General features: G+C 39.9%; 1 protein-coding gene across 1 annotated transcript in view; it reads right to left on the bottom strand.

Moving 5' to 3' along the window:
* The window catches only part of LOC140197201 (uncharacterized), a 121553-nt gene that overhangs the window by 397 nt on the left and 100573 nt on the right, over positions 1-20583 (bottom strand). Inside the window, exons 27-31 of the mRNA XM_072257124.1 lie at positions 15413-15585; positions 13799-13953; positions 10722-10928; positions 9344-9438; positions 1217-1341 (exon numbers count right to left, since the gene is read on the bottom strand). Coding sequence (XP_072113225.1) covers positions 1217-1341; positions 9344-9438; positions 10722-10928; positions 13799-13953; positions 15413-15585 — 755 coding nt within the window. The remainder of the gene's footprint in view (positions 1-1216; positions 1342-9343; positions 9439-10721; positions 10929-13798; positions 13954-15412; positions 15586-20583) is intronic.

A 20583-nucleotide genomic window follows, 5' to 3' on the forward strand; every position in this document is an offset into this window, starting at 1 on the left:
AATGGCAAATTTTCGCTAAGGTGATAATGTTAAGTTTTATTAAAATAGAATTTTTCTTCTCTTGATAAGGGTTACACTGACTTTATTCCTTTCTGTTTGAGGGAACACACTTTCTATAGCATTGCATTTCACTAAATACTGTTGTTGGTATATTTAAAGTGGAGGTTGATAGGGTCTTGTTTAGTGAACCAGTCAGAGGTTATGGAGAGCAGACTGGAGAATGGGGTTGAGGGGGAATAATAAATTAGCCATAATTGAAGGGCGGAGCAGACTCAATGGGCTAAGTGGCTAAATTCTGCTTTGATGTCTTAAATTCAAGAGTGGATACGAGTTGCCCGATAACTGCTTTGTTCTTTGTGAATACAAGTACAGTTCAATTTGTACTGTGAATCAGAAGTTCAATGTTGCCTTTTTTATTTTTCATAATGCATTGTACTGAATTTCCTTCACATTGCATTTTCCTATATTGTCCATGGTAAATTAAGGATCTAATTTAACGCAATGCAAATAATTAACAGCTGTTTAAGATTTGATAGTTGTATTTTTGTGCAGTGTGCTAGACCTGTATTTTTCTCTGGTATGGAATTGCAAATTAGTGCATGTAGTTCACTGTGCTAGGATACACTCAATAACAAGTCTTACTGTGTACAACATAGCAGACCATTAAGAAAATTGTATGGTACATAAGATTAGCTTTGCTTGCACTTCAGACAATAAACCATTCAATCCCCAGGTATTAACTGAGAGTTGGGTAGTTTACTCAAATTCACCAAAAAGGTTATAGCATGCTTGGAGACTAGAGTGTATTCTGGCTATATCTGTGAGCTATCCACCTGACCTCTTTCATGCCCCTGTATATTTCTTTTCCTGATATTTATCCAACTCTATTTTGAATGCTACAATTGGATGTATTGCCACAACCACCTTTACCAGTACTTTCCAGACACTAATCAATTACTGCATTTATTTTCTTTCCTGTTGCATTTGATTATTGCTGAACCAGTGTTTTGCATCACTGTTTTTGTAATTCAGTAAGCCAAGTTTTGCATTTGCAGACTGGGAGATCATCAAAGTGATTAATATTTGTTAAGAAAAGCAAATTTCTTAGCCATAGTTTATTATAGTGTGATATATTGTGTTTTTAATGGGGTGAATGGGCTTGGAGTTAAAAAGAAAATTGAGATCACAACAGTTTGGAAACACAGGCTGCACATACCTGCCAGAACAATAGCTTTTGATCCACCATCTATCAAGTGCACTGCACTGTTTGTACCAAAGTTAAGGTTTTTGTAACCAGGGATAGACTTGTGTCCTTTTCTGAAGGGATCCCACACCTTGAGTCTTAATAAAACAAAATAAGAAAACAAACTCATAATCTTTCGACCTTGTGTGTATCAAAAATTGTCGGACTCATACTGTTAGGTCAGATATTAGTATTTTGTTAAAATGTGATCATATAAAATACAAACATTAAGTTGATACAGGAAGAGTAGTTTAGGGACGTGCAGTCTAGATTAGCCTATCTGGAAATGCAGTTAATTTTCTTGTCTTGGTCATTGTGTATTTCTGTTCAGATTCATGGTTGTACAGTACAGAAATGGGCCCTTTGGCCCATCATGTTCATACAAATTATCAAACATTCATTTACACTAATCCTGTTTTCCTACACTTGTCTCCAGCCTTCTGTTCCTTAGCAACGCAATGAATTCACTAGAATTCAGAAGACTGAGGAGTGACCTCTTTGAAACCTGTCAAATGGTGAAAAGCTTTGATAGAGTGGATGTGGAGAGGTTGTTTCCTATGGTGACAGAGTCCAAGACCAGAGGATACAGCTTCAGAATGGAGGTGTCCTTTTAGAATGGAGATGAGGAGGAATTTCTTTAGCCAGAGAATGGTGAATCTATGGAATTTTTTGGCAGCTGCGGAGGCCAAGTCTTTATGTATATTTAAGGTAGAGGTTGATAGATTCTTGATTGGTCAGGGTATGGGGGAAAAGGCAGGAGATTGGGGCAGAGGAAAATTGGATCAGCCATGATGAAATGGCAGCGCAGACTCGATAGACCAAATGGCCTAATTCTGCTCCTCTATCTTATAGTCTTATGGTTGTAAGGTTACCTGCCTTGAGTGCAACCACCCTCCAGCTTAAAACAAATCCTTGTCAGATCCCCTCTTACCCTTTTCCCTGAACTTGTGCCTTCTCATTTTAAATATTCTGTTATGGGGACGTTTCCTGATAACTATCGTATCTCCACCCTTCAGTTTTGTATACCCACATCCTGTTCACTCCTATGTGTCAAGGAAATCAAAGCCAGTCAATCCAGTCTGAGTGCAACTGAAATGCTCCATCCCAGGAACCATCCTGTTGAATCTCCCCTGTACTCTTTCCAATCCAATCACTTACAATATCTCCTATAATGCTGTTGGCCAAGAGGAACTGCAGTCTACAAATTAATGGATTCAAATGAATCAAGGACAGTGGAAGTTGACAAAAAGAGCTACAGTCTACAAATTAGTGGATTTGGATGAAGCAAGGATGGGGAAGCTGACAAACTGTCTTTATTCCTCCTCTCTCCCCCCTCCCCCATTGTGTGAACTTTGAACTGATTCTTCTGATTCTTGCTCTGGAATAATTTAATCAGATCAACTGAATGTGGACACAAGGAGCTTCAGACAGTGACCTGCTAAACCTGAGACCATTCTCAGACAAGTAGCTATGTATTATGTAAAGTGCCAGACCTACCAAAGAGCAATCTGTAATCTCATTAGAACTTGCCTAGGCCACCTAGTTTAACTGGTTTGGATACCTTTTCTCTTCACTGACTGTTCGTGAAGGGTCAAGGAATTCTAGTGGGGTGCACACAGGTAGTTACTTTGTGAACCCACATGCTTTTTAGTTGAGACCAAACAGGTTCTCTCTGTGCCTCTCTGATAATTACTACAATCAGTGATTCCTATAACAATGTGGTGAACAGAAATGAACATAAGACTATAATGTTGTACCATGAGCTCCCTGCTCTTATATTCTAATGAAACTGAACCATCCATCTCATGCAGTCACCTTCAGGGATTCTCCTGGCCCTTCTTCATTAATATTCTGTAGGGACATTCAATTAATTGTGTTCACCCGACCATTAAAATATAAATGTATCATCCTGCAAGTATTCAATTAAATTCAGTCTGCTACTGCATTGTCTGTCTTATGTACTGCACAATACCATCCTGTAGTCAATGACTCCTCATTATCACACCACCAATTTTAATTTTACTTACAAACTTACTAACCAGACCACCTCCATTCATCTAACATCAGGTCTTGGAACTGATCCCCAAGTTACGCCGCTGGTCACAGGTTTCCAATCACACCAAAAATAGCCTTCCATCACCTTCTGCTTCCTGTTACCAACACTCTTCAGATCCAGTTTACCAATGCTTTGGATCCTATGGGCTCTAACCTTTTGGACCAATAGTCCTCTATGAAGCCTTGTCAAAGGACATAATGAAGTTTAAGCAAACTGTTGCATTTGATAGAATTGGCATTGTTGGAAATGAATAGAGAACATATGTAATGCTGGCTTGACATCAAGAAAGAGGTCTCCCTTATTATTTCATATGCCACTAGTCTCTGAAAAATCTAATTTTAGTAAACTCTGTGCCATTGCTGGAAGGGAGGGCTTCAGGATGAGCAATCTGTGTTGTACACAATGTAGGATGCCTACATCTACAAGTTGATTTTAAATATGTTACAAAGTTACACCTACAGTGAGAAATTATCAGGCATTGAGAAATGCAGCCTCAATGGTCATAAGGAAACATGTATGTTATAGTTGTTGGATATGTGATTTGAAAATCTAATGATGTATTTCAGATATTCCTGGTACAATAACTATTAGTTATTTTAATCACTGCTCACCATTATGTTCAAAGGGAATAGCGCTTTGTTGAAAACCACTTTGAAAATTCAATGTATGAAATTACAATTTGGTGATTATTTGGGAATGTATGTGAAATAATTATTCTATTTGTTGCACAGTCATGGCTGTTTGCACAGAACTTTTCATCCATCATGCTACATTAGCTCATAAGTCCCATGTTTCCAGAGTTCGCCAATATCAATCTTCTTGATGTATTTTTAGAGAGAAATTGCTGCATGGTAAATGTTGTTTTAAGTGCATGGCTTTTTAAGAGAACTTGCTTTATTCATGTAGGCTTTATTTTCAAAGCACTAGAGTAACTGATACTGCAGGGAATGTGTGTGCAATTCAAAATTCGAAGTAAGTTCATTATCAAAGTATAGTATATAGCTATATATCATATACAACATTGAGATTCATTTTCTTTTTGCAGTCACCCAGAGGAAAACAAAGAAATCCAAAAGAGCTGAAAAGAGGACTGAAGGTGATATTTGAATGGACACAGTACAAGGAATAAGGTAGATGATCAGTTAAGAGATTGGCAGGTATGATGTTGTGGGCATTGTTGAGTCATGACTTAAAGAAGATTATAGCTGGGAGCTTAACATCCAAGGATACACATGGTAACAAAAGGACAGGCAAGTAAGAAGAAGGGATGGGGTGGCTCTGTTGGTAAAAAATTAAATCAAATTTTTAGGAAGAGGTGACATAGGATCAGAAGATGTAGGATCCTATGAGTAGAGTTAAGAAACTGCAAGGGTGAAAAAACCCTGATGAGAGTTATATAGTGGCCAGAATATGGGCTACAAATTGTAATGGGAAATAGAAAAGGAATGTCAAATGGCAATGTTACGATAGTCATGGAGGATTTCATTATGCAGGTAGATTGGGAAAATCAGGTTGGTGCTGGCTCCTAAGAGAGAGAATTTGTAGAACGCCCACGAGATGGCTTTTCTCAGCAGCTTGTGGTTGAGCTCACTAGGGGATTAGCTATTCTGGATTGAGTGTTGTGCAATATGCTGGACTTGATTAGGGAGTTTAAGATAAAGGAGCCCTTAGGAGACAGTGATCATAATATAATAGAATTCACTTTGTTATTTGTGAGGGAGAAGCTAAAGACAAATGTATCAATATTATAGAGGAGTAAAGGTAATTACAGAGGCACGACAGAGGAGCTGGATAGACACATCCTGAAGAAAAAGTAGTATTCTAAAAGCAGGATGATGCAACTGTGGCTGACAGGTGAAGTCAAAGCCAACATAAAAGCAAAAGAGAGGGCATATAATAGAGCAAAAATTAGTGGGAAGTCAGAAGACTGGGAAACTTAAATATCAACATAAGGCAACTAAAGAGCCATAAGGAGGGAAAAGATGAAACATGAAGGTAATCTCGCTAATAATATCAAAAAGAATACCAAAAGATTTTTCAGATACATAAGGAGTAAAAGAGAGGTGAAAGTATCATACCACTAGAAAATGATATTTGAGAGGTAGTAATGGGGGACAAGGAAATGGTGAATGAACTGAATAAGTATTTTGCATTTGTCTTCACTGTGGAAGAAATTTGAAATATGCCAGAAGTTTGAGATTAAGGGGGTAGAAATGAATGCAGTTGCTATTACTAGAGAGGAGGTGCTTGGGAAGCTGGAAGTTCTGAAGGTAGATAAGTCACCTGGAACAGATGGACTACACCTGAGGGCTCTGAAGGAGGTAGCTGAAGAGATTGTGGAGGCATTAGTAAAGATCTTTCAAGAATCAGTTTGGAGGACTGGAAAATTGTAAATGTCACTCCACTCATCAAGAAGGGAGGGAGGCAGGAGAAAGGAAATTATAGGCCAGTTAGCCTGACCTCAGTACTTGGAAAGATGTTGGAGGCAATTATTAAGGTACGAAGGTTTGGGTACTTGGGAGGCACATGATAAAATATGGCAAAGTCAGCAAGGTTTTCCTGAGGGAAAATCTTGCCTGAAAAATCTGTTGGAATTCTTTGAGGAAATAACAAGCAGGATAGACAAAGGGGAAATGATGGATATTGTGTACTTGGATTTTCAGAAGGCCTTTGACAAGGTGTCACACATGAGACTGCTTAACAAGGTACGGGCCCATGGTATTGCAGGAAAGATACTAACATGGATAAAGCAGTGGCTGATTGGCAGGAGGCAGAGTGGGAAAAAGGAAGCCTTTTCTGATCGGCTGCTGGTGTCTAGTGGTGTTCCACAGAGGTCAGTATTGGGATAACTTCTTTTTAAGTTATATGTCAATGATTTGGATAATGGAATTGTTGGCTTTGTGTCTAGCTTTGCAAATGATACGAACACAGGTGGAGCAGCAGGTAGTGTTGAGGAAGCAGAAGGACTTGGATTAGGAGAATGGGTGAAGAGGTGGCAGATGGAATACAGTACAGTGTCAGGAAGTGTATGGTCATGCACTATGGTAGAAGGAATAAAAGCATAGACTATTTTCTAAATGGGAAGAGTTTGGGAAAATGAGAAAAATCCAAGGTGCAAGTGGACTTGGGAGTCCTTGTGCAGGATTCCATAAAGGCTAAGCTGCAGTTTGAGTCAGTGGTGAAGAAGCAAATGCAATGTTAGCATTCATTTTGGGAGGACTAGAATACAGAAGTGAGAATGTAATACTGAGGTTTTATAAGGCCCTGGTGAGGCTTCACTTGGGAGTACTGTGATCAGTTTTGCGCCCCTTATCTAAGAAAAGATGTGCTGACATTGGAGAAGGTTCAAACGACGTTCATGAAAATTATTCCGGGAACATAAGAGGAGCGTCTGGGCCTGTACTCACTGGAATTTAGAAGAATGGGGGTGGGGGTGGGGAATCTCATTGAAACCTAGCAAATGTTGAAAGGCCTGGATAGAGTGGATGTGGAGAGGATGATTCTTATTATGGGGGAAGTTGAGGACCAGAGGGTACAATCTCCAAATAAGCGACAACCATTTAGATGGAACTACTGAACCTGTGCGACTGATTCATGGTAGTCAAAAAGCTAAGAAATCCTACTCAAGACATCACTAAAAATATCTTTTCTGAAGTAAATTGTGTTAACTTATCGCCGCAAACTGTGAAGGAGTGAACGATGGTGAGGCGAGTTCAGGAGATGAATCGATGCAGATGTAGTTCCAATGCCTAAACAACTGGCCCAGGAGCAAGGTTGGATTGCTCTGGGTGCTGAGCTGATTTGAAGAGTTTGAGAGCGAATTTTGGGCCCAGAGCAAGTCACTGGGCAGTGTGATCTGGGCTCGGGGCCTTTCACAGCAGTGGTGCCTGGGCCCTAGTGCGAGGTACAATGCACTGTTTAGACAATTTAAACATCAGTCCAGATCGGAGGCAAGAGCTGATTTTGCTCACTTGCCGTGATGTTCACTCCTCTCTCCAGGGCGCCAGAGGCCTTCGCTGTTCTGTCGTTGGGTCAAATTAAAGTCTGGACAGACTGAAAAGACAGGGTGTCAGTTGGGATGAGAGCCGATTTTGCTCGTTCTCCATGATGGACATCTCCAAGGCACTGAGGCTATGAAGACTGCCCCTGCTGCTGTGCTCTATGCCTGCTAATATGATGAACTGATTAGCGAGGCTTTGGGCCTACTCTGTGTTGCTCCCGGGTTCAGATTTGAGGACTCATCTTTGATTTGGAATGTTGTTGTTCGCTTCAATTGTTTGCATAACTTGTTCTTTTTTTCTATCTCTTGCACATCAGGTGTTGGTCTTTTGTTTTTATCTTTTTTCCTTTAAATTTGGTTCTTTCAGGTTTCTTGCTTTATGGCTATCTGTAAACAAATCTCAAGGTTGTATAATTTATACATTCTTTGATAATAAAGGCACTTGAATCTTAGAACAGAGATGAGAAGGAATTTCTTTATCCAGAAGGTGATGACTGTGTGGAATTCGTTGCCACAGGTGGCTGTGGAGGCCAGATCATTGGGTGTATTTAAGGTGGAGGTTGATAGGTTGTTGCTTAGTCAGGATGTGAAAGATTCTGGGGTGAAGGCAGGAGAATGGGGTTGAGAGGGAAATGGATTAGCCGAGATAAAATGGTGGAGCAGATCAATGGGCCAAATGGCCTAATTCTGTTCCTATGTCTTTTGATCTTATGGAAGTACAACATAATTCATGAAAAACTAAAGACCAACAACCATCCAATGTGCAAAAGACAAATTATGCAAATAATTTTTAAAAATGTAAACAAATAATACTGTGAACATGAGCTGCAGAGTCCCCGAAAGTGATTTCACAGGCTGTGGAGTCAATTCAGTGCAGAGGCATGTGAAGCCCGATGGCCAGAGGTGCTTCACAAACCTGGTGGTGAGGGACCCAAGACTTCTGTACTTCCTGCTTGATGGTAGTAGCAGGCAGAGAGGAACAATTCAACAATTATTCATCATACAGTACCACTCCAGTCAAGATATGACTTGAGTAACGGCAAAGCTAAATCTACAACCTTCTGAAGCTTCTCTTAATCCTGTGAATTGAAGACTTGATGTCAGGCTGTAATACAGCCTATCAGAATGCTCACCACAATACAGCTATAGAAATTTGCAAGTGTTTTTGGTGACATGCTAAATCTTCTCAAACTCCAAATAAAGTGAGAGCTGCTGGTGTGTCTTCTTCGTGATTGCATGAATGTGTTTGGCCCAGTATAGACCCCCCAAAATGTTGATGTTCAGGAACTTGAAACTGCTCACTGCTTCCATCACTGACCCCCTCAATGAGGACTTGTTCTCCCAACTTCCCCTTCCTAACATTCATAATCAATTCCTTCGTCTTGCTGGCACTGAGTGCAAGATTGTGACACCACTCAACCAGCCGATCTAGATCAGCCGACCTGTACCCCTCATTGCCATCGGAAATTTTACCAACAGCAGTGATTCATTTGTGAGTTTATAGATGGCATTTTAGCTGTGTTTAGCTACACAGTTGAGTGTAAAGAAAGTCGGGCAGTGGGCTAAGACACATCTTTGAAATGCATCTGTGTTGATTGTCAGTGAGGAGATGTTATCAGTGATTTGCAATGTGGTCTTGTGATGAGGAAGTAAAGGATCCAGTTGCAGAGGAAGGTACAGAAGCCCGGATTTCAAAGCATGGTGATTAATACCAAAGGGATGATAGTATTGTACTGCAAGCTATAATTGATAAACAACCGTCTAACGTATATTTTGCTTCTTTTCTAGGTGCTCCAAAGCAGAGTGGAGAGCTGGTGAGATTGTGTCAGCTGTAGACTTGTTGCAGAGGTAGGCGAATTTCAGTGGGTCCATGTCTTTGCTCAGGTTGGAGTTAACTCTTCCCTCTTAGACATCGCCAAGTTTAATCACTGCACCACTGATAGCTGTTTCCCAACAGCAACATCCAGTTCACAAAACTTAGAAAAGTATTGTAAGTCAGTAATTTCCACAGCACCAAGACCAAAAAAGTGCAGCCAAGCACTACCTGTTTGCTTCCACAACTCCAAACACTATTCGGTCAGCAGAGTTCGTTATTGCAGTGCAACACACATTCGGTTCATTTTTTAAACGTTTTTTAACCTATAAAAATAATTTTAAGATTTGTTTCAATTTACAAATACATAATAATCCATGAGTACATCAATATTTATATAACTTGTTTAAGTTGTGTGTTGATAAACTTGAATGTGACATTAGTCAGACCAGACTTGGAGTATTGTGTACAGTTTCGGGCTCTTTATGTAAGAAAGAATGTTCTAGTGTTGGAGAGAGTCCAGAAGAGGATCATCCGAGAATGAAAGGGTTAACATATGAGGAACATTTGATGGTTCTGAGTACACACTGGAGTTTAGAAGAATGGGGGGGGGGGGTCTCATTGAAACCTGTTGAATATTGAAAGGCCTAGATAGAGTGGACGTGAGAAGGATGTTTCCTATAGTGGGAGAATCTAGGACCAGAAGGTACAGCCTCAGAATACAGGGATGCCCCTTTAAAACAGAGATGAGCAGGAATTTCTTTAGCCTGAGGGTGGTGAATACTTGGCATTCATTGTCAGAGGCAGCTGTAGGGGCCAAGTCATTGGGTATATTTAAAAAGGAGCTTTATAGGTTCTTGATTAGTAATGACATCAAAGGTTACAGGGAGAAGACTTGATGGACTGAATGGCCTAATTATGCCCCTATGCCTTATGATGTTTTATATGGTGTGCAAAAGGATATTTAGTTAAATAGTAGCCATCTTAAATGCAATGAAATCTGACAAATTTGGGACAGTGATTTAATAAAATGGTTAAGGAACCTGTTTTAGTAATGCTTGTGGGATCAATATTAGGAAAGCTGAGTATTGCCTCAATTTATGACCAACTGAGAGAGATAGGTAAGATCATGGTTTAATGCCTCATCGAAAGGTTTATTTCTTCACCAAATGTACTGAAGTATCAGCCAGGATGGTGTGCTCGTGTCTTTGGAATGAGACTTAAGACTCTGATAAGAGGTCATTGAACTGAAACATTAATTATTTTCCTCCTTAATGCTGCCTAATCAATATCATACTTGCAGCATATTGTGGCTGCCTAATTATGGCCATTAGTACAGAAACAAAATCAAAACTTTTCTTCATTTCTCCTCCACCCCCAACCCACTCACTTTCACTCCTGTTAGTTGGTATGGCAACTATATATCACAAAATCCAGCACTGTGGTGAAGTCAGACAACTAACACATTACCACTTAGACTTAGTATCCATACTTGAACAAGTTGGGGAAAAAAGAACCCCTTATTTCTAAAACCTGAAAAGATTCTCCCAGCTGATAATCAGATCCTATTACATGGTTCATAACAAAATTAATGTGACTTTTCTTTTACCTTGCCAGCACACAAATCCCACAAAGTGACATAACTAACTTTCTCCGAATCATTGTAGTTTGACAGCACAAGATAGGTGCCACTGTTCGTTAGTGCTGCGTTGTGCAAGAACAACATAGATGACTTGTCTTCGAGGGTGTGTGTATGAGTCTCTGTTTCCAAATTAAAAACCGCAAGATGGTGTGCAAAGTAGGAGCAGACGACCACCTGAAACAAAGACAGCAGTTAGTGTGTTTCTGTAAAATACTTTTTCTTCTGTTCCTACCTTACACATCACTGGAAATCACTCATACTAATGTTTAGCTCTCTGATTTTTCATTCCTTTTTGATATTATTTAAAAATCGGACAAGCTAACTCAGAGCAGGTAAAATTAAATATCTTTGGAAATATATATGTGCTAGGCAGATTGCAGACTAATTGTCTTTCCTCTATCTCCTATGGCTTGCTGGCATTGTCATTTGAAAGCTAACATCAATCAGGCACAGGATTGACATACATCGGACCAATTTAGGAGAAGCAAAATGTGGAGAATAAATGTGGCCATTACGTACTCAGTAAATAACTACAAATAAATCTCAGGCAACAGGAATGCGTTTGGATCTCTTGTTTATACAGCTATAGAATCACAATGTACCATTAACAATTAGAACAACTCCAAAAAACATTCTCATTCTGAGTTTGTATATGAATGTTGAAAATATTAATTGTTTCACTTTCTTCAATCTACTTTCATTCATGAACTACAGAGAAAATAAGCCTAAGGTGGATCAGGCAGGAAAATAAATTTTAAGCCAAACATCAGATCAGCCATGATTAACTGAGCAAACTTAAGGGGCACTATTCCTATGCCTACTACTGTTATGTGTTTGTCTCTCTGGTTTCTCCATATTATAGTATATAACTGACAAGAAGACCCATGTTTTCATTGTGTTGGTACTCTTAAAACAACTCTAAGCATTTACGTCAAATTCTTACAAAGAAACATTTCAGTTCTTTTCATTTCCTGTGGTATGAAACCTCAGAGTTTTGCTAGTAATGAAATGTTCAAACTAATTTAGTAAATGGCCAAACACAGAAAAATACTAATGAAAAGAAAAAAAGTTACACTTAGAATTGGGAAGGGTAAGTAGCATCAGAATAATAAACATAAACTAAAAAACAATTCTTGGGCCAAGATCAGTTCATAGTGTATGTAAATAAACACGTGTATTAAACAGGGTTGAAAAGACCAAACTGCAGGTGGTGGAAATTTGAAATTAAAAACTGAAAATATTGTGAATAGTCAGCGGGACTGGCAGCATCTACGGAGAGAAAATCAAGGCTCCCTCTTCATGGATGCTGCTGGATTTGCTGCATATCTCACTATTTTCCAGTCTTTACAGAGGGACCAGAAGTGGGGAGTGAAAGCAATTTCAAGTTCCTGTATGTCAATATCTCTGAGGACCTAACCTGGTTGCACACATTGTTGCAGCTATAAAGAAGGCAAGACAGTGGCTATATTTCACTAGGAGTTTGAGGAGATTTGGTCACCTAAAACACTCAAAAACTTCTACAGATGTACCATGGTCAACATTCTAACTGGCTGAATCACGGTCTGGTTGGGGGGGGGGTGCTACTGCACAAGTTCAAAGTAAGTTGCAGAATGTTGTAAAATTAGTCATTAGATGTAAAATGTCTTAGATACTATAGGTACTGGCCTCCGTAGTATCCAAGACATCTTAAGGAGAGGTGCCTCAGGAAGGTGGCATTCTTCATTTAGGACCCCCACCACCCAGGACATGCCTCTTCTCATTGTTACCATCAGGTAGAAGGTACAGAAGCCTGAAGGCACACACTCAACCATTCAGGAACAGCTTCTTTTCCCTCTACCATCTGATTTCTAAATGGATATTGAACCCATGACCACTACCACACTCCTTTTTTCACCTTTCTGTTTTTGCACTTATTTTAACTTAACTATTTAATATACATATATATTTACTGTAATTCAGTTTTTTCTGTATTTTTCATGTATTTCATTGTACTACTGCCTCAAAAGTAAAAAAAAATAATGATGTGCTGTTATTAAACCTGATTCTGATTTTCTGTTTCTATTTCAGATTTCCAGTTCCATCAAAGGTCCATCAATCAGTAACATTAACAATAATTTTCTCTCCACACAATGTGAGGTAACTGGATGCTCAGGGTCACAGGACGAAGACACTTTGCAAAGCAGTCACCCAGTCTGTACGTGGTTTCTCTAATTTAGAGGAGACCACATTGTGAGCATTGATTGCAGTAGACAGGATTAGAAAATAGTGAAAATGAATTGCTAATTCACCTGGAAAGAGCATTTGGAAATGGTGGGAAGGGAAGAGGTAAAGATTAGGTATAGCATCTTCTGTATTTATACAGGAGAGCGCTCTTAGAATAGGATTAGTTTGTGAGGATTGAAGAGCAGACCAGGAAATAGTCCCTTAGGAATGCAAAATGGACGATGAGGGGAAGATGCATCTCACTGAAGGTGATGTTGATAATTAAGATGATCCATTAAATCCAAATGCTGTGGGGTGAGAAGGGTGCTCCATCCTTGATCTGATCAAAAAGCAATGAGAGCAGAGATACCGGAAAAAAGATGAAAGATAGACTTTTTCTATCAGGACTAGAAACGATATTAGTGTTGTTGTTGTAGAGAGAGGTCATGAGAAAAGCTGTGCTGATACAAAGCATTAAGGGTAGATTTCAGGGGGTGATGAGAACTGAGTCTCATATACCTCATTCTGCCTTTTAAAAACAAACTTGTTTTCTCACTTTCCTTATTCTGATGAAGGGTCTTCAACTTGAAATTTTAGCTCTTCCTCTCTCTTCTGCCTGATCTACTAAGCGTCTACAGCATTTTCTGGTTTTGTTTCAGATTTCCAGCATCTGCAGTTTTGATTTTCAGTTATGTGGTCTGGTGATTTGGATAATTAGCCATTTCTTTGAGGTTTTTCACCAATCTTCAGCTTAACTTGTCACAGGATATTGAATCATGAACAGAAGCTACAAGTCTAGATTGGGAAGCAGAATTTCACTTGGGTATACATGTATTTCTGACCTTCTCATTCCCACTTAGAAGATACTGATCAATGGGGTTGGATTTCTCTTTACAGAACTCTTGCAATATTGTGATTTCCTGCTTCACTTCCTTTTCCAGCCTTCTCTTTCGTGCAGTCTTGGTTTCATTACGTTTGTCCCACGGGGTCATAAAAGCTGAAATTAAACAGATTCATACACATTTGGAAGATTAACTTATGCTTATTGTTACCTGCACATCAGTTAGAGACTGATTGCACAATCAAATCCTCTTTTGGTTTCAATATTGACTCAGAAGTCCACTAGCACCATGCTGAAATTTGTTTTTGTTGTCTATTAAAACTCCTCTGTCACTGCCTTTAAGGTCGATAACTCCTAAACTAACTAATGGCTGCAAGGATGGAACTAATGGCTCCAGGACTGAGAGGAGTACTCCCCTTGCCCGCCTAGTCTTCAATTTATTTAGACAACTTCTAAAGTCTTTCACACACAAAACTGATCACAGTGAAAGAATTGGTTAAATGTCTCCTGAGAACTTAATTAAAGTTATTCTTTCATCATCTCCTGCATTTAACTATTTTGTAAGGGATAATCCTATCCTTCCAAAATTATGGTGGGACAAAAGACTGCAGATGCTGGAATCTGGAGCAAAAGCAAAGTGCTGGGGGAACTCAATGGGCCAGGCAGCATCTGTGCAGAGAAATGAACATTTCCTGTTTTGGGTCAAAACCCTTCATTTAGTGTTCTATATATTGTTCGAGTTGCCAAGCTGGAGAGAGTGCAGAGGAGCATCACTAGAATACTGCCATGATTTGAGGACTTTAGTTATAGAAAGAGTCTGCATTGGCTGGGCTTGTTTTACATAAAGCAAAGGGGGTTGAGGAGTGTGCTGATAGAGGTATGTTAAATTATATGATGCCTAGGTAGGAAAGGTAGTCAGAAACTTTTTCCTGTGGCAGGGATAGGATATCAAGAACAAGAGGTCATAGGCTGGGGGTAAGAGGAAGGAATTTGAAAGGGGATCTGAGGAGGAAGTGATTTTACCCAGAAAGTGGTTGAACAGCCTGCCAGAAGAGATGGTGGGGTCAGATACAATTACTATATTTAAGAGACATTTACAATAGGCAAGGTAAAGTAGGATATGGACCTAATTTAGGCAAATGGGATTAGTATGAATGGACAAAAAAAGATGAGTTGGACTGAAGGGTCTATTTCTGTTCTGTAAGACTCAATCTTTCTATGACGACATCATTCATTTTCACACAATAATCTCAAACCTCTTGATTCATAGTGCCCAAAACCTTTGCTTAAGACATCATAATCTGTCTCCTCAAATTCTGTACTGTGCCATATATTGAACAGCCAATTTAAATCTATATATTTGTATCTCATTTTCCCCCTGAATGAAACAAAATTCCATTCATGCTATTGTATTATAGCAACATTAAATTTTCAAACTAGTTCCAATATTATTCCTTAATTATATAAGGGAATTTTGTCAGAATTCTTTACTCTGCAGCTGGTACCAGTGAACTGTATAAATGGCAGGGCTTGTTTACTTCTCAATAATTAACTTTGGTACCTCTGTCCCAGAATAAAAGATCCATACTCACAAAACCACATGGAATACCTTTACCTACAGAACTACTTGACCCTTTTCTTTTTTTCCGCTTCGTCAAGAGCTCTCTGTAGAAGTCATCCTTTGAGTGAGAAGAAAGACCATTTAACAGGGGAAGTTGGTCTTTGTACGTGGGCCGGATCCGTTCTTTGATAAATCCAGTCTTCAAGTTCCAGATAACAAGGTGATCCCTTTCCACAAGCAAAGAAAAAAAGCAACCATTAATCTTCTAGTTTATTCAAAAATAATTGTTTTGAGCTTTTGTTTCCATACAATATAATAGGCTGATTATCAATTGGATAAGAGGAGGCAATTGCAGCTCAGATGATATTGGACTACCGGGCATGCTCAGAAAACAAACAGATGAGATATTGGCAACATATCTCTTGCCACGCTACCAGGCCCACCGTTGTGTGGCATTACAATTGTGCTAAAGGAAGATACTCAGAGAAGACCTCTGGGGGAAATGTCAAATACTAGAGGGCATGATTTAAGATGAGGGCGTCAGGGAAGTTTAATCAGAATCAGGTTTTATATCACCGGCATATATCATGAAATTTGTTAACTTAGCAGCGGTACAATGCAATACATGATAAGTAGAAACAATTACAGTAAGTATGTATATTAAATAGTTAAATTAAGATAAATAGTGCAAAAACAAATTTAAAAATAGTAGTGAGTTTGTGTTCATGGGTTCAATGTACATTTAGAAATTGGATGGTAGAGGGGAGGAAGCTGTTCCTGAATTGGTGTGTGCTTTCAGGCTCCTGTACCTCCCTCCTGATGGTAACAATGAGAAAAGGGCATGCCCTGGGTGATGGAGGCTATTAAAGTTCAAACTAACAAACAAGAGAAAATCTGCAGATGCTGGAAATCTGAGCAACACACACAAAATGCTGGAGGAACTCAGCAGGCCAGGCAGAATCTATAGATAAAAGTACAGTTGACATTTCAGGCTGAAGCCCTTCGGCAGGAAATTTAGTTCAAACTAAACTTATTACTAAAGTACATATATATCACCATATACTACCCTGAGATATATTTTCTTGTGAGCATTCACAGTAAATACAATAGAAATGAAATCTCTATTGTGTTTCTTTGTATTTACTGTGAATGACACAAATGAAAAAAACACACAGTGAGAGATTATGATGTGAGTATTTTTACATAGAGGGTAGTAGTTGGCTGCAGCATGCTGCCAGGGGAGTTGGTAGAACAGATCTGATAGCAAAATTTAAGAGGCATTTAGGCAGACATACGAACAAGGGGACATTGCATTGTGGATCCAGAACTGGCTTGCCCACAGAAGGCAAAGAGTGGTTATAGACGGGTCATATTCTGCATGGAGTCCAGTGACCAGTGGAGTGCCTCAGGGATCTGTTCTGGGAGTCCTACTCTTTGTGATTTTTATAAATGACCTGAACGAGGAAGTGGAGGGATGGGTTAGTAAATTTACTGATGACACAAAGGTTGGGGGTGTTGTAGATAGCGTGGAGGGCCGTCAGAGGTTACAGCGGGACATTGATAGGATGCAAAACTGGGCTGAGAAGTGGCAGATAGGTTCAACCCAGATAAGTGTGAGGTGGTTCATTTTGGTAGGCCAAATATGATGACAGAATATAGTATTAATGGTAAGACTCTTGGCAGTGTGGAGGATCAGAGAGATCTTGGGGTCCGAGCCCATTAGACACTCAAAGCTGCTACACAGTTTGACTCTGGTTAAGAAGGCATACGGTGCATTGGCCTTCATCAATCATGGGACTGAGTTTCAGAGCCGAGAAGTAATGTTGCAGCTATATAGGGCCCTGGTCAGACCCCACTTGGAGTACTGTGCTCAATTCTGGTCGCCTCACTGCAGGAAGGATATGGAAACCATAGAAAGGGTGCAGAGGAGATTTACAAGGATGTTGCCTGGATTGTGGAGCATGCCTTATGAGAATAGGTTGAGTGAACTCAGCCTTTTCTTGTTGGAGTGACAGAGGATGAGAGGTGACCTGATAGGGTGTATAAGATGATGGGAGGCATTGATCACATGGATAGTCAGAGGCTTTTTCCCAGGGCTGAAGTAGCTAGCACGAGAGGGCATTGTTTTAAGGTGCTTGGAAGCAGGTACAGAGGAGATGTCAGGGGTAAGTTTTTTTTTTTTACACAGAGTGGTGAATGTGTGGAATGGGCTGCCGGGGGCGGTGGCGGAGGCGGAAACGATAACGATAGGGTCTTTTAAGAGGTTTTTGGATAGGTGCATGGAGCTTAGAAAAATACTTTACTTTATACTTTATTGTCGCCAAACAATTGATACTAGAACGTACAATCATCATAGCGATATTTGATTCTGCGCTTCCCACTCCCTGGATTACAAATCGATAGTAAATATTAAAAATTTAAATTATAAATTATAAATAAAAAATAGAAAAATGGAAAGTAAGGTAGTGCAAAAAATCCGAAATGCAGGTCCGGATATTTGGAGGGTATGGCCCAGATCCAGGTCAGGATCCTTTCAGCAGTCTTATCACAGTTGGAAAGAAGTTGTTCCCAAATCTGGCCGTATGGGTCTTCAAGCTCCTGAACCTTCTCCCGGAGGGAAGAGGGATGAAAAGTGAGGGCTATGGGTAACCCTAGTAATTTCTAAGGTTCGGCACAGCTTTGTGGGCCAAAGGGCCTGTATTGTGCCGTAGGTTTTCTATGTTTCAAAAAGAAATAGATAGATATGGACTATGGACCAGCTGTGCAAGCAGATATGATTGGTTTCATGGTCAGCACAGATAGTGGGCCAAAGGGCCTGTATTGTGCTGTACCACTCTATGTTCTACAGTAAGTGGCAGTTCAAAACTGGGCATCAACAAGATGGTGTAGCAGCAGAAATGAACAACATCACAGGCATTATCATCAAGCCAGGAGCTCAAATCCTGTTCAATTAAAAAAGCAGAAGAACCTGTTCAGAGCAGCACCAGGCAAACCTAAAAACGTGATGCCACTCTGGTGACTGTTCGCTAAACAGAAAAGGGAGCATGCAACAGCCAGAGCTGGCAATCTCACAACCAATGGATCAAAGGTCTGCAGCACTGCCAGATCTAGTTGGCAATGCTGGGGGCAACAGAGGAGAAGAAAATTCTCATCCTAGACCATAACATATAGGAGCAGAATTAGACCACTTGGCCCATTGAGATTGCTCTGCCACTTCATTATGGCTGATCCAATTTTCCCCTCAGCCCCTATCTCCCTGTATCCCTTCATGCCTTGACCAATCAAGAATCTATCACCCTCTGCCTTAAATACACATAAAGACTTGGCCTCCACATCTGCTTGTGGCAAAGAATTCCATGGATTCACCATTCTCTGGCAAAAGAAATCCCACCTTATCTCCATTCTACTCTATTCTGAGGCTTTGTCCTCTGGTCTTAAACTCTCCCACCAGTGGAAACATTCTCTCCACATCCACTCTATCAAGGTCTTTCACCATTCAACAGGCTTCACCCCTCATTCTTCTGCATTCCAGTGAATACAGCTCCACAGCCAATCCAATTGCTCTTCATATGACAAGTCATTCAACCCTAGACTCTTTTGAACCCTCTCCAGTTTCAGCACATCCTTTCTAAGGGGCCCAACACTGCGCACAATACTCCAAGTGGGGTCTCACCAGTGCTTTATAAAGTCTCAACATTACATCCTTGCATTTATATTCTAATCCTCTTGAAATGATTGCTAACATTGTATTTGCCTTCCTCGCCAGACTTAACCAGCAATTTAACCTTTGCGGAATCCTGCACAAGGACTCCCAAGTCCCAATGTACCTCAGTGGTTTTATATTTTCCCTCCATATAGAAAATAGTCAACCCTTTCATTTCTTCTGTCAAAGTGCATGATCATCCAATTCCCGACTGTATTCCATCTGCCATTTCTTTGTCCATTCTCCTAATCTGTCCAAGTCCTTCTGTAGCTTATTTCCTCAAAACTACCTGCCTCTCCACTTATCTTCATATCATCTGCATTCTTGGCAATAAACTCTTCAATTCCATCTTCCAAATTATTAACATATTACATAAAAATAATTGGTCCCAACATGGACCACTGTGGAATACTAGTCATTGGCAGCCAACCAGAAAAGGCTCCCTTTGATCCCACTCTTTGCCTCTTGCCAATTAGCCACTGCTTTATCCATGCTAGAATCTTTCCTGTAATACCAAGGGCTCATAGCTTGTTAAGCAGTGAGTGGCTGCTTCTGAAAATCCAAGTATACAACATCAACTGATTCTTATTTCCTGCTTGTTATTTCTTTAAAGAATTCCAACAGATTTGCCAGGCAAGATTTTCCCTTGAGAAAACCATGCTGACCATGGCCTATTTTATCATGTGCATCCAAGTGCCCTGAGACCTCATCCTGAATAATCAACTCCAACAATTTCCCAACCACTGAGGTCAGACTAACTGGTCTATAGTTTCCTTTCTTCTGCCTCTCTCCCTTCTTGAAGAGTGGAATGACATTTGCAATTTTCCAGTCTTCCACAACCATTCCAGAATCTAGTGATTCTTGAAAGATCATTACTAATGTCTCCACAATCTCTTCAGTCACCTCTTTCAGAACTCTGCAGTGTACATCATCTGGTCCAGGTGACTTATCTTCCTTTCAGTTTCCAAAGAACCTTCTGTCAAGTTATGCTAACTTCACACATTTCATGCCTCCTGACATCTGGAACTTCCACCATACTGCTAGTGTCTTCCACAGTGAAGGCTAATGCAAAATACTTGTTCAGTTTGTCCACTTCCTTGCCTCCCACTGCTACCCCTCCAGCATCATTTCCAGTAGTCCAAAAACCACCCTCATCTCACTTTTACACATTATGTATCTTAAAAAAAACTTTTGGTATCCTCTTTAATATTATTGGCTTGCTTACTTTCATATTCCTTCTTTACCTTCTTAATGACTTTTTTAAGTTGTCTTCTGTTTGGTTTTTAAAAGCTTCCTAATCCTCTAACTTCCCACTAATGTTTGCTCTATTATATGCCCTCTCTTTATCTTTTATGTTGGCTTTGACTTCTCTTGTTAGCCACAGTTGTCATCTTCTTCCTGTTTGGGATGTATATATCCTTTGCCTTCTGAATTGCTTCTAGAAATTCCAGCCATTGTTGCTTCGCCATCATCCCACCAGTGTTCTTTTCCAATCAATTCTGACCAACTCCTCTCTTATGCC

The sequence above is a fragment of the Mobula birostris genome, chromosome 5, assembly GCF_030028105.1.
Source record: "Mobula birostris isolate sMobBir1 chromosome 5, sMobBir1.hap1, whole genome shotgun sequence".
Lineage (NCBI taxonomy): Eukaryota > Metazoa > Chordata > Chondrichthyes > Myliobatiformes > Myliobatidae > Mobula > Mobula birostris.